At 36.0% G+C, this 16,001-nt stretch overlaps 1 protein-coding gene across 1 annotated transcript in view; it reads right to left on the bottom strand.

The window, feature by feature from the left end:
* The window catches only part of LOC122806379 (albumin-like), a 211,177-nt gene extending 196,256 nt beyond the window's left edge, over positions 1 to 14,921 (bottom strand). Inside the window, exon 1 of the mRNA XM_044076733.1 lies at positions 14,776 to 14,921. Coding sequence (XP_043932668.1) covers positions 14,776 to 14,860 — 85 coding nt within the window. The 5' untranslated portion in view covers positions 14,861 to 14,921. The remainder of the gene's footprint in view (positions 1 to 14,775) is intronic.
* Between the last annotated feature and the right edge of the window lie 1,080 nt (positions 14,922 to 16,001).

Genomic DNA, 16,001 nt, shown 5'->3' with positions numbered 1-16,001 from the left:
TTAAAAATGAGATTTTAAATTCTGTCTTGGATACAGATTTAGTGTTTGGCCCCTCTGCTGTAGAGGTATAAAAAAGTTTGATGAAATATGCTAGCTGATCCATGAAATCTCAAAGATTTTTTAGTCCTCTTTTTCCAAATTGTTCAAGGGATTTTTAGAGAATAAAATGTTTCAGGTAAACAGATGTTTAAGAAGGAATGGCAAAGGAGTTCCAAATAGAAGTCTCTAACCTCCGAAAACCAAGGACAGTCCAATATGTGTGAATGATTGTTCAAGAGACCTTGCAACCCACTCACACCTTGACCCCTTTTTCTTCCAGAAGGTCTTGTGGCTGGATTCATGAATACCTCCCCTAAGTGTATACTAAGTCTACACTGTTCTAAGTGATTAACCAACCCAAGCATAACTACCACCTTCTTCCTCCTAATTTTAGTTTTCCTGATAATCTTCTTTCAGCCTTAAAATATAGATTATGTGTACACTTAGAATAATCTTTCTGAGTGAATAGACAGCAGAAGAAATGTGTTTGGGATGTTTTTGAATACAGATTGTGTACACTTTGTGTGCAATTTGCATACACTTAGTATAGGCATTCATGAATCCAGCCCTATCTCCATTTTTCTGTTTTGCATCAGATTACTTCAGACAAATGGATTCCAAATATAATTCATCAAGGTTAGTAATGCCTTTTATGTAGTCACTCATCATTCTCCAGATCAGATTTTTTTGTTTCCACCTGTTTTCCATCACGTGCTATCCCAAGGACTGATAAAACCAGTCCTTCCTTCCCAAGTAGAGAAGAGTTTTTATTCAAGGATGTTCCTACTGCCAAAGAAAGAAGATTCTTGGAGACCAATACTTGATCTTCTTTCCCGAACCTGTTTGCGATAGTGTCCTCATTCAAAATGATGTCACTTCACAACCTGTCACCTCTTCCTCCTCTTTCAAGTTTCATGGTAACAGTAAACTTAGAAGATGCTTACAATCACATCACTTTATATCCAGACTTTAGACATGTCTGGATCACATTAGTACTTCTCTCTCTTAACCCCTGGACTATCTACTGCACCAAGAGTCTCCACAAAGTGTCTAGCTCAAGTTATAGCTCCTTGCAGGCTACATACTATCCACAGTTTTTCATATTTAGATGACTTGCTTATCTTCGCATATCGCAGTGTCTTTTTCAAAGTGTCAGGAATCTCTCTCTAGGATGAGAGATCTTGCACATAAAGTGGGACTCCAAAAGAACAGCCAAAGGTCTTTCTTGACTCCCTCACCCAGGATTGTGTTCCTGAGATGTCAACTAGGCACCTCATTTCAAATAAATTTTCTTCCACAGGGAAAAAATAGATCCTTAGTTAGATTTGTTTCCAAGGTTTTTCACTCAGACTTCTGTCACTGCAAGGAAATACCTCAGGATTTTGGTTTTCATGACATCTATGATTCTCATGATACCATTGGCAAGACTCCACATGAGAAAGATACAGCAGTATCTGAAATTTCTTTGGTCCCACCATAAACACCCTTTATCCTTTCAATTCCCAGTGCTGGGCTTTATCAGAAGATAATTTTTTTGATGGAGACAACAAATATCCTTAACTCCAGGTGTTCCCTTCTCCCTCCCTATTCCAAAGTAGTCCATCACCAAAGATGCTGCAGACTTTGCTTGGAGAGCAGTTTCAGGAGGGATAAAAGTACAAGGGGTATGGGACACCAAGGACAGATGAAAGCATATAAATATCTAGAAGATGCTTACCCTGATCAAAACTCTCAACTGTCTGAACCATTTTTGATCCCTGGGACCTCTTCAAGTGGTTATTGACAATATCACAGTCATGTGGTACATCAACAAGCAAGGGGAAATTAGGTTGTACCCCTTTGCAAACTGGCCATATTAGCTTGGGATGTAGCACAATATCACTCTACAGGCATCAAGCATTCTGCAAATTGTGTGGTAGATGAGCAGAGCAGGGCCAGGACAGAAATTCATGAATGGAAACTAAATAAGGAGGTCTTTCAACATTTGATTCATCTGTGGGGAGTTCCTCAAGTAGAACTTTTTGCCTACTCTTTAAACAAATGACAAGATTCTGTTCCAGGATTCTATGCAATAATATCTGGAAGACAGATGCCTTTTGTTTTCTTTGGATAAGAACATTCCTGAATGCTTTTCCACAATTTCAACTAATATCCAGATTACTTTTGAAGACTCAGAAGGAATCCCCTAACATCACTGTTGTGATTCCCTTTTGGCCTTATGCCCTTCTTTTGAAAATGACCAAGGGCAATTACCGCAATCTTCCTCATAGACTGGACCTACTCAACAAGAACAGGGGTATTAGATATACACCCTGACATCTATCTTTTTCAACTTACTGCCCAGATGATAAGGTCTTAATTCCTTTTAGGCACCTGTTTATTGATGATGTGCAGCAGACACTAATGGAGGTAATAAAGTCTACTACTAGAAAATCATATATCTGCAAATGGAAAAACTTTTCTAGTTGGTGCGGACAGCATAATATCAATTCAGGACTAATTGCTCTCTGTTTTTACAACATTTGTGTGAATTACTATCTTGTGGCTTTTCTTATTCATCTCTCAAGGGTTATTTATAGGCCATTTCAGCATGTCTGCCCAGAGATCCTCCTCTTTTAAGGCTGTCGCATATCAAAATGTACATAGGAGACTGCCAGTTAAACCAGTGGCTCCTCCTTGGGATCTTAATTTTGTGTTAGCAAAGCTAACACTTGCTCCATTTGAACCAACTAATCTTGCTGACTTGAGGCTCTTAATATGGAAAACAGTTTTACTGATTGGTTCAACCTCTGCAAAAAGGGTATCTGAATTGGAAGCTATGGAAGAGGAACTGGGTTTCATTCCAAAGACTAACCATTGTTAATGGAGACCAAAGTCTCTAGTTGTGCAGCATGTGTTTGCACAGCACACATTAGGTATTACAGAACCCTGGGTAGGATACCCTAAATAAAAGCCATCCCCAGGTATGTAGATGGCATTGCACAAGGGCACCCTGATGCTTCCTCTATCAGCATCCCTGCTCGTGTACATTAACATGTCCCTTCTTGTGTGGTCCTTATCTATGAGCGCTAAGCTGGATATGTACTGCAGAAAGTCAGACAAGATAACTAGAAGGTTCTGAGACACAGTGGAAACATATGAGAGAGGAACAAAGCACCTTAACAAAAAAAAAAAAAATATATATATATATATATATATATATATATATATATATATATATATATATATATATATATATATATATATATATATATATATATATTCTTTTTTTTTTTTTAAGGTGCTTTGTTCCTCTCTCTCTCTCTCTCTCTCTCTCTCTCTATATATATATATATATATATATATATGTATATATATATGGGCATATGGTATTTTCATTTTTCTGTGTACTTGTTTGCAGTGATCCAAATCTCAGATCTGGCAGTCTTGTAATAATTGTGTGTGTGTGTGTGTGTGAGAGAGAGACAAACATCTTATAGAAATTGCTTATTACATACAAATGAGAAAAAGTTATACTGTTATTATACTTTTATACCCATGTTACATACATACATACATACAAATGTTTCAAGCATGGGCATTAAAGCTCTTCTAGCTTGCCAATATGCTAAAACACTTGTTCCCATAATAAATGTCCAGGCTGTTCTTAAAAATATCTAAACTAGTACTTAGTTTAATGTAATTTGGTAGTCTGTTTCATGCATCAGCTACTCTGTCAGAGAACCAATTAGTACACTTCTCATTCCTATAGAATCTTCTACATAGGTTATCTGATGATTCTCTAGTACTTTTTGATAACCCCATACATCCCCAGAGGTAGTTGTCCCTAAATGCCTTATATAACTGAATAGGATCTCCTCTTAAATATCTGGAAGAGACACTGTACAAGTTCAGATATTTTAGTCTTTCATAATAACTTAGATTTTCACATCCATGGATGCCCTTAGTATATTTCCACTGTACTCTTTCCAGTTTATTCATGCTTGTTTTCCTATAGGGTTTCCATATTGTTATTCCATACTCAAGGTTGGGTCTAATGTAACTAACAAACAATGACTTCATTATGTTTGATTTCCTAGACTTTATAAATCGTTTTATACAACCTATAGTTTTATAACTATCATTAGCCAATTGGTTGATATGATTAAAAAAACTCATAACTGAATCTACCCATATACTCAGGTCCTTAAATGAGTCTACAGTTTCAATCACTGTGTGCCGTATTAAATATTTACCTTTCAGTTTATGTCTCCCAGGTCTCATATGCTTAGTTTTTGATGTGTTTATCAACATATTATTCTCCTGTGCCCAAATGGTCAATTTAGTCAAATTATTTTGCAGACATGCCTTATCTGTAACACTTGTAATCAGTTTACCCAATTTCAGGTGGTCAGCATATAGACTGTAGAACACCTCAGATGAAAAAGTAAGGTCTGAAAGATACAATATAAACTAGTAAGGGCCTAGTACAGAGCCCTGTGGGACACCTTGACTGTAACTAAGGATTTCACCTGTCCAGTTGGTGTGTGATACTTGCCATGTCCTATTTGTAAGCCATGCAGCTATCCATCTTATCAACAGTACATCAATACCTAGTTGGACTAATTTATTGATCAGTGTTTTGTGCATGACCCTGTCAAATGCTGAATTTAAATCTATATAAATCACATCACAGCACAATTTTCCATTCATAGCTGTTATTATATTGTTATTAATAGATCTATTTTCAAAGTATGCATGCTGATATATGGTTTCAAGTCCCAACTATTCCAGTTCTGACAATAACTTATCCAGTATTACCTTCTCCATTATTTTTCCACAACATGAAAGTAGACTTAAGGGTCTATATGATTCTGGGTTTGTCCTACTCCACTTTCTCTTAAAGACAGGTTTAATAAGTGCATGTCTCCAATCTTGAGGAATCTCCCCATATTTATATGACCTAGTGAACAACAGATGTAATGGCAGTGTAAGTTCTTGCTTAAGTGTTCTCAAATCAATGTTACTTATTCCGTCTCCTCCCTGTGCTTTGTTTGGATCCAGTGTGCACAGTTCTATTTGAATATAATCTAATTTGATTCCAGTATCTGGGGTTACCTGGATGTCACTAGGACAACTTACCATCCCTTTTGTGGAGCCAAACTATTTTGCATAAGATTTTGTAAATATATCTATGATCTGTTGTTTCTGAGAATAAATTTTAGAATCTGCACACAGTTTATCAATTTGTGTATCTTTACTCCTTCCACATCTTATGTATCTATAAAAAGGTTTCCTATTATGCTCAATATCTTTATATAAATTTTCTTCAAATTTTTCTTGATCTTGTCTAACACTATGCTTAATCTGTTTGTCCAGCTCGTTTATTTCAGTTTTCAAAGTTGTAGTTCGACCTCTCTCCCATTTCTTATATGTTTTGTCTCTCACCTTAATCAGGTATCTTGTTCTTATGGAAATATACCCCCCTGATGTTACGTGCCTAGATCCTGATATTAAACATTTTTTTGAGTTTTTGCACTCAAACAATTTCAAATTTTCCACATTCTATCTGCAGTTTTTCCACTGAACACCTCACTCCATTTAGTTTTATTTAGCAACTTTTTTGTTTCCCTATAATCTGTAATTAACCTTCTGTGCATTGACTTAGATTTCATTTTGTAGAATTATCTAGCAACAAATTAACCTTTATGACCCCATGATCATTGCACATCAATGGTGGTAAATCTTGACTTGAAATTACAGTAATTTCTTTAGGAACACAAACAATATCTAGTATATTCCGTCCCCTGGGAGGTTTTTTTTTACAATTTGAAGCATTTGTTGTTCCTGAATATACTCTGTGAATAATTTCTTTACTAACATTGTTGAATCAATATTATTCCAGTCTGTTTCTGGTAAATTTAAGACTCAGCTGATATTATTCTTCCCTCCTGTGTTTCATGTAAGAAATGTATGAATTCCTCTAGGTCATCTGCACTTGACTTTGGTGGTCTGTACACTCCAACAATTGTTATATGTTCCAGGGTTGTCTTTATTGTCACAGTTACACAGTCTATAGTATTGGTATTATCATTGAACATGTAATAATCACAAGTCTCAGCTATCTTTAATGCCTATCATAATACCTCCACCTGATTTTTTGTTATAATGTCTGTTACAGTAAAACATTTATACCCTGACAGAACTGGTTTCCAGTCATTGTTCGTTAACCATGTTTCACAAACTATAACAACATCAATCTTGTGGGAACGTAGCAAATTTTCTAATAAAAAACTTTATTATTAATGCTCCTAGCATTAACAACCATCAGAGATGTACCAAATGTTGCTATCTGTGAACTGTTACATTTTTGACCTGGCAAATATTCTGGCTAGTGTTTGTCAAATATTGCAAAACATCTGCTGCAAAAATTCTCATCCCTGATCTAGACAAATGCACACCATCCTGTCTGAACACGTGTGCCCAAAAGAAGGTTTGTATGCTCTATACATTTCCATTTTTTGAAACAGGACATTTTTTCCATGTAGGCGTTCATCCAAAAAATCTTTTCATTCACAATGACCTGACTATCCTTTCTATAGGTGATTTGTGAAAAATATGTCCTAACACCAGTACAAGCTATACTATCTAGCAGGGCTGTCAGTTTGCGACTAAAAGTCAGAGAATCTTTGTTGGTGACATCATTTGTACCATCATGAATAAAAACAGATCCATACTTCCTTACATTAAGGCATTCCAAGGTTTGTTTCACATCTTCTATTTTTGCTCCTGTCAAGCATAACACTACTCGATGTCTGTTATCATCTCTGCAAATATAAGTATCAGTTCCTCTAATAACTGAATCTCCAATTGCAAGAATATCTTTGCTGACCATCTCTGAAGAATCTTTAGCTTCTAATACAGTCATTTCAGCTCTATCAATTGTTACAAAGGATAGATCTTCATCACTATTAGTTTTATTAATTCCACTGTTTTCATTGCGTATTAAATTCTCATCCAGCTGGCACTGTAAATCCACAGCTTGAGCCATGTAGTCAACATCTGTATTGTTAAGAAAATTGCTAAACTGTCTCAGTCTGACAACATTATAAATGATAACTAAGAGATGAGCGATGCACCACACCATAAAACGTATCTCAACGATTTATTCAGAACTGTATCTCAACAAAACAAAAAACAACAAACAACGGATTAGCACTTTCAGCTATCAAAGCGTTCTTCAGATCCACATTCAAAAGCCACATCTCAATCTAATATAAAGCATATAGCAGCCAATTACAAAAAACATGTAAAAAAGCTGCTTTGCTCTAACCAATACAAGTGCTTATAGAAGCACTTCATCATCCAATGATGGTGTGGTGCATCGCTCATCTCTTAGTTATTGTTGTGATTTTGCTGAGCAAACTTAAATGGAACATTCTTCTGCCTTTTTGAACATTATAAATGAATGTAACAAGTGCCACTGCCCCAGACATGCATGCAACAGTGAAGGTGTCACCAGAAATGATAACTAATGAAAGGAACATGTCTTCTATGAATTAATACTGATTTACTTCCACTGAGAAAAGAAATGCAAAGAAAAGATGAAGTGAAGATCAGAAACACAAGCATGTTTCATAACATTAAAATACATTTCTTCCAGTTTTCCTCAGAAATTCAAAATTAACTAGGATAACTAAAAATCATGCCTCCTGACATAGCAACCACTATGAAATAGCTCTGTGATAGACGTGGGGGAATAATCCCCTGGCTATCATTATTAATACTTTAGTAACAACCCAGAGTCTACAATGTTATATCAGATTTTACACATCGTGTGGGTGTTGGTTATATCATATTTTACACATGGTGTGGATGTTGGTTATATCATATTTTATACATGATGCGGCTGTTGGTTAAATCATATTTTACATATGGTGTGGGTGTTGGTTAAATCATATTTACACAAGGTGTGGGTGTTGGTTAAATCATATTTTACATATGGTGTGGGTGTTGATTAAATCATATTTTACACATGGTGTGGATGTTGGTTAAGTCATATTTTACACATGGTGTGGGTGTTGGTTAAATCATATTTTACACACGGTGTGGGTGTTGGTTAAATCATATTTTACACATGGTGTGGATGTTGGTTAAGTCATATTTTACACATGGTGTGGGTGTTGGTTAAATCATATTTTACACATGGTGTGGGTGTTGGTTAAATCATATTTTACACATGGTGTAGATGTTGGTTATATCATATTTTATACATGATGTGGCTGTTGGTTAAATCATATTTACACAAGGTGTGGGTGTTGGTTAAATCATATTTTACATATGGTGTGGGTGTTGGCTAAATCATATTTTATACATGGTGTGGGTGTTGGTTAAATCATATTTTACACATGGTGTGGATGTTGGTTAAATCATATTTTACACCTGGTGTGGGTGTTGGTTAAATCATATTTTACACATGGTGTAGATGTTGGTTATATCATATTTTATACATGATGTGGCTGTTGGTTAAATCATATTTACACAAGGTGTGGGTGTTGGTTAAATCATATTTTACACATGGTGTAGATGTTGGTTATATCGTATTTTATACATGATGTGGCTGTTGGTTAAATCATATTTACACAAGGTGTGGGTGTTGGTTAAATCATATTTTACATATGGTGTGGGTGTTGATTAAATCATATTTTACATATGGTGTGGGTGTTGGTTAAATCATATTTTATACATGGTGTGGGTGTTGGTTAAATCATATTTTACACATGGTGTGGATGTTGGTTAAATCATATTTTACACATGGTGTGGATGTTGGTTAAATGATATTTTACATATGGTGTGGGAGTTGGTTAAATCATATTTTACATATGGTATGGATGCTACTTATATCAAATTTTACACATGGCGTGGTTGTTGGTTATATCATATCACATAGAGTGGATGCTATTCATTATAAGAGCACTGCCCAGGTAAACAAACTAGAGCTCATCAATCGTGAGTAAAATTAAGTGGAATATTTTTGATGGCATGTTTTCCAGAGCTCATCAAGCTTGGTCTGATATTAAAAACATAGTAATAGGTGATTATTAATTGTTTGTATATTATTGAATAAATAATGTAATACTAAAGGAAAATTGAAATGAATATATGTTTTTATGCTAATATCTTACCAAATGCTTAATGCCCAAGGATCAAAAAGCTTATGCTATATTCACTGCTGATTAAACAGAAAATGTATTTAATACAAATCACAACTTTTTCATTTTGCATACTATGTATTAACAGAATGTTTGTAAGGCAATGACTGCACTGCATAGAAAACAGCTACTACAGCGTATCAAAACCTGCCTAAGACGTCATACGGGAACATATTTTCTGGGAGTGCAGTGAGTTGGGGAACTTTAGAAATTCCCTGCAGGATGCGCTGTCAGAGATGCTGGGTGGGCAGATTGGTGTGATGAGGGAGATGATTCTTCTGAGCTATGATACAGAATTGGAGTTCCATAGACATGATAAGGCCTTGCTGTCTCTAATTATAGTGGCTGCCAACAAAGCAATTACTAGAAAATGGAAATCAACATCTAAACCAGCTATATTAGAAGTAGTGAATATAGTAACAAAGATAAAACAACTGGAACTGAGATCTTTAGAAAAATGCAGGAGCAAACTACATAGGAAAAACAAGGAATTGTGGGAACAATACATACAGGGGAGGAATGAAGGCAGGAGTTAAATGAGCTATGTAATGTTTGACTGATTGGGTAGATTATAAGTGATGTATAATGTTTACAACTGGGAGTATGTCAGTATGGTTTGTGATGTAAAATGCCTGCCACTACGATTGCGTCAGTGTGGTTTGTTTTCATTTACATAGATGTATGATTGCTTATGCCATAAGTGATGGTTTAATAAAGATGTTTATTGTTTAAGAAAGAAGGGGCAGGAATTGAATAATTGATGTAATGTTGCTTAGGTTGTATGAGATATAGCAATATATGTGAAGCATAATGTTTGTTAATTTTAACTTAATACAGTTTGATTACTTTTATATAAATGTATATGTAAACTTGTCACAAATAATAATTCAATAAAGGTGTTTAAAAAAGATATGTGATACTTCTAAAATATCTGACCTGATAATACTCATTAATTGACAAAAATAGTCCTGGGGATTAATAAAGTGCCTCACCATGAGCCATACAGGTTGTGGCAAAAATACCTTTTTTCTGCTATACAATTGTTTGTGATTCAGAGGCACATTAGCTGCAGTGAGGAAAATCCTCATTAGCTCATAATTTGCATGTCAATGAATTGCCAGTCAGCACTATCTGTGGTAATTAACACTGGCTGCCTCATCAAATTATCAGAGGAACTTGTACACCAGCAGTCACTCTGCCACACTTACTATCTCACACACACACACACACATTCCATATTAGAAGACCGAAGACGCATTCTTTCTAATGCGTATTGGTCGAACTTAAAAGACTACTTCTTCTTCTTCTGGCTTTTCCCAGTTAGGGGTCGCCACAGCTGATCACATGTCCGCTCATGATTGGCAGTGGAGTTTTACGGTGTTGAGTTGCTAGCCCGGCGCCCAACCTTCCACAGAAGGCACACACATGCACACACTCACACCTAGGGCCAATTTAGAGTGTCCAATCCACCTACAGCATGTCTTTGGGATGTGGGAGGAAACCGGAGTACCCGGAGGAAACCCACACAACCACAGGAAGGACATGCAGACTCTGCACAGAAGGCACCCCAGCTGAGGATCGAACCAGAGAACCTTTTGCTGTGAGGCGACAACGCTGAAATGGCAAAATATCGAAGCGGCTTTTAAGCAAATTCTTTCCCTGGGAAAGAATTTGCTTGGCCGCTTTGTTACTTTGCTGTTTTTGGCACTGTAGTGTGGTCCTGAAGTTGGTATATTTAACTAGGGGGGTGTGGGGGGTGAAGCCCCTCACTTAATATAATGTTTAAAGAGTTTTATTTTTTTTTTGTTGGAACAGCGATTTTTTTTCCTTTTGGTGATCTAATATAGACCCCCACACACACACACACACACACACAAACACACGTCCCTGTTTGCCAAAACCTCCACAATGTTTCCTTGACCCCTGCTGCCCTGGTCCTTCATAGATAATTATGATCAGTACTTAATGCCATACTTTCGCGTTTCACCCTACAATATTTTTCAGTAAGGCAAATGCTGTTATCCTGTGAGGTTGAGAGGTGTGCCTAATGCTTCCTGTCCCTCTCCATTGTAGATCATGGAATGTTGCAGGCGTTGCATAATTCTGGAGATCCTAAGTATGTAAAAAAAAAAAAAAACTACTGAGCTATCAGTCAAAGCAGTGAGCTAACGCGGGTACAATTTAAATCCCTTTTCCAGCCTCCATACTTTCTAACATTTATTTATCTTAAAAAGCATACCTCTCAAGTGTACCTCATTATAAGGAATGTACCTCATTAGGGGTCTTATAAAGTTTATGTTCCTCGAGGTTCCATATTGAAAGGGTCTGTCCCATGTTCAGTGTTAGGAATTTTTTAATTGATATCCATGGTAAAGCGAAAAGAATCTTATTAATTAATTAAAAGATCTTTTTTATAAGTAAAACCAGGATATTTTAACCATCCTTTGAACTTCCTAGCTGAAGTTCTTAGTATGTGTTCCACATTTTGGTCATTTGTTCCACATTATGAGGGCTAGTGTTCCTCATTTTGGTGATGGAAGCTTAAGAGCTATGCCTAAATATCAATCCCTGGTGCGTAATGGTAGCACAGAAGAATAATATCCCCTCTGAGATGTGGGAAGAGTACAGGATTTGAAATCCGCTTAGTGCCTTTGATGGCAAACTACTTATCCCTATTGTTTAGTGTTCCCCATCCAAATTCCTGTTGTGTTCACTTGCCACTCAGGCACTTGGTTAAGGTGTTATCCCTGGTGTCTAGTGCTCCCCCACCCTGATCCCTGTTGTGTTCACTTGACACTCAGGCACTTAGTTAAGGTGTTATCCCTGGTGTCTAGTGTTCCTCCATCCTGATCCCTGTTGTGTTCACTTGCCACTAAGGCACTTGGTTAAGGCATTATCCCTGGTGTCTAGTGCTCCCTCCACCCCATTTTCCATGTTCTGTTTATGTACAGCTCAGGTAGTTATTAAAGGAATTATTCCTGCTGGCTAGTGGTTCTCCTCTCTCATGATCCTTGTTCTGTTTAACTGCTACTCAGGCATGAGGAAGAGTATTTCCTGATGGTTAGTGATTCCCCCCATCCCTGTAATGTTTAAGCGCCACTTGCAAACAAATATGGAATTTTCCCTGGTGTTTAGTGTTTCACCTCATCTGGTGTTGCAGACTCTGCTCAATAGTCTAGGGGTGCGTGGAAGTATGATTGCCACCCTAATCCTAACACACACACACACACACACACACACACACACACACACACACACACACACACACACACACACACACACACACACACAAAAATAAATAAATAAATGCTCCTTCCTCACCTGATGATTGCATTAACAGACAGTCATGCATTCACCCATATACACATACACACACCTGTCGAACTTGGCCCTTAATTCTCCTACCACTACCTTCCAGGCAGGCCCACACTCACACATACACACACATGCATCTCCACACATACACTTACACACAAACCTCACAGACCTACTTTATCACTAAGCTTCACAGTATTTGCCCCACTACAACAGGTGAACTTGGTCTTTTGGCTGTGTTCAGTACTGCAAGATGCATATGAATATGATAATATGAAACATTTCCTGCCAATGTTAAACTGAATCTAATGCACACATTTTCAACACTGTAAATCAGGGCAAAGGATAAAGGCTCTAGTTTTTTATTGTATTTTTTTTACTCATACACCATATCATTCTTTAATCACACAATGAAATGTATTTACCATTGTTATCTACATGACTCGTACCTTTTTTCTGTTCTCTCAAAATGTTATTAAGTAGCAAGTGACAATATCCCACAGAACATTCTGTGACACTTCATGCCAAGAAGATATTTCTTTTTTTTCACAATCCAACATTTGATATTGACAAATGCTTATTCGTATGTGCACACTTCCTCTCCTGTGATTAGTGCTATGAGAAAAGTACTGTGCTTCTCAAGTGTACATCATTACAAGGAACATACCTCATTTGGGGTCTTAAAAAGTTTATGTTCTTCAAAGTTCTACACTGAAAGGGTCTGTCACACATTTAGTGTTAGAACATGTTTTAACTGATATCCATGATAAACAGATATGAATCATATTAATTCATTAAATGATCTTTTTTATAAATAAAACCAGCATATTTTAGCCATGCTAAGACCTTAGTTAAAGCTGTTAGTACGTGTACCACATTTTGTCCATTTGTTCCACATTGTGAGGGCTAGTGTTCCTCATTTTGGAGACGGAAGGCTGAGAGCTATGAAAAGTACAGATCTGAATTCCAATACCACTGTTGTCAGTGATATCACACAGCTGCTACAGAAACACATACACTTTTATTGAAAAATACGTTTTATACCTTTTTGACAGAAAAATATGGTATACCCCAAAGCTATCACTTACACTGTTAAAGTATGAGACCCGTATAGATGTATTACATTTTGCAGAATGAAATATATATCAAATCTGGAACAGCCTCATAAACTGTACAATCTTTGAACAAAGTAGTGAAAATATATAAATTTACACAGTAATGATGAAGACATTTACGGTATGAGAATTAGATTACTAAACATAGAGCCATATATTCCACAATGTATCATAGTGGCATTCAAGGAGCAGAGGAGGCATTTTGTTTTCTTGTTTGCATACTGTCATAATCAAGGCCACAACAAGTAGAACTCTGAAAAATGTGAGTAAAGTAGTAAAAGCTAATGGTGTTAATAAAACACAGTTAGAATATGAATGCAACCAAATGGTATTTTGCAAGATGCAATTTTCATTCTTTAGTTGAAACTTCTGTTATCTCTTATAGCTGAAACTCCTCTCATCTCTTATCTAGATACATGAATTTAAAACAAAATTTTACTGATGTACTTGTTTATCGTTAAAAATGAACTTCTGTATTACAGGGTTTGTTTAACTTGTAAGATGAGACCATGTAATAAAAATGTCTGTTTTAGTGCAGTTATTTTTATAAGAATGGTTATGTTGTAAGGCTTTCTTCTGTATTTGGACTTCACATGCATGCACTGTCTATCTATTATTGTAACAGTCTTATAGTATATTTTAGTAGAGAGCATACTAAGATAAATTACTTCAGATATTTTGTCATAGCATATCTATAATGCAAAGATTTTTTGTTTGATTCCTTTGAGCGCCCCTTTTTTGTACTAGCAAAAATGAAGCAAAATGGATGCTATGAAAATACCAGAATTATAAACAGACTCACAAGTATATCATATCTATACAAGCATCTACAATCCCTTTTTCTCATTTTTGCCTGTGAGGTTAGGATGTCAATTCAGTATTAACAATCATCTAGAACCAAGGTTCAGACTGCTGTCTAGATGTTCAGACAGATGTATTGATTGATCAATTAATAAATAATTTGACATCTTTTATTATTTTCATTAGTGTCTTCTCAGATCCACATAATAAGATTATTTTAGCCTATTACCTGTACTTCTAGCATTCTTTTGTATATCCCTAAGATCTGCACATGTTCTGAAGTGTACAGTGGATATTATATGTTAGTCTCTTACCTGTATCTCTAGCACTCCTGTGTATATCTCTGAGTTCTGCAGATGTTATGAAGAGTGCAACGGATATTATGATTGCCCACTTCATCTTGAATTGCTTGGTGGCTTACCAAAGAAGCAGGTACAAGCCTTATATAGTCTTTGTCAGTCCAACCCTATTGTATGTCTTTTTTTTCTGTCTGTCTGTCTCTCTCTCTCTCTCTGTCTGAATATCAGCTTGTGATTGAGAAAGAGCATTACAAACTGGAAATGATTAATCTAAGAGTATGTGCACTGGCATTCTAGACAATATCATAACCTTTAGTCGTTCAAACATGCTTTAGTATTTTATCTGATAACTCAGTTTACTTTACAAATCTACTTGTTGCACTTCATTTCTTGATATGGAAGATTTCAGCACTATTATTCTCTGAAAATGGATGATACTAGGCATGGATAAGCTCTTGATAAATTAAATGTGCTGCAAAACAAAGTTAGAATCATATAGCTAGATGTATTATATTACACAAACTGCATGTGTTGAACTGTAAACTGACTAAATCAATGCATACAGATGAATGCCAGTTCAGTTATGCATTGTACTATATAGGCTGTGGTTGGTTATTGGAGTTTCATTGATAGACTGTGAGTGAGCTTGCTATTTTCAACAAGTATTGGTTTGAACTTTTCATAATTATCTTCTAAATGGCTAAATGTTCTAAAGCATTAAAAGTCCATTTTGCTAGTTTATTCCCTGGTGAGATAAAGTATAGCATCTCTTTTACATTGATTTTATAGTTTAATAAACTTAAATTGTCTCTCAGTTTAACTAAGGAAATGCAGAAGTGTACTAAATCCTTCAGTTTCAAAACATAGCAAACGTATATCATCCTTCTGCAAACATTTTGCTCAGTATTAGATGCATGTATACATATTTTAATCACCACCCCTGCCTGTTGCCTTATTACTGATTTACTTATATGAGTGGTCTATGTTTGTGGGACCAAGCTGACAAAGACATTAACATTGAATGGCTAGTTATGAAACCTTAGAGAGCACTATGTTTTGTTTCTTTTTGCAATAATGATGGTCAATTTAGAATCACAAAAATTAAAAAAACAGTCAAACTACTTACAGATCTGGGATCTAATGCTGTCATTAACAAATCAGATCATGCTAATGCAGTACATTGCAACACAATCACCGGATCAGACTATACAACAAGAATGTGTCTAAGACAGTAGAACAGT

Source organism: Protopterus annectens, chromosome 7.part0, assembly GCF_019279795.1.
Source record: "Protopterus annectens isolate FY-2018-M chromosome 7.part0, PAN1.0, whole genome shotgun sequence".
Classification (NCBI taxonomy): Eukaryota; Metazoa; Chordata; order Ceratodontiformes; family Protopteridae; genus Protopterus; species Protopterus annectens.
Note: the sequence above shows the minus strand (reverse complement) of the source record. Positions and strands in the feature narration are given on the sequence as shown.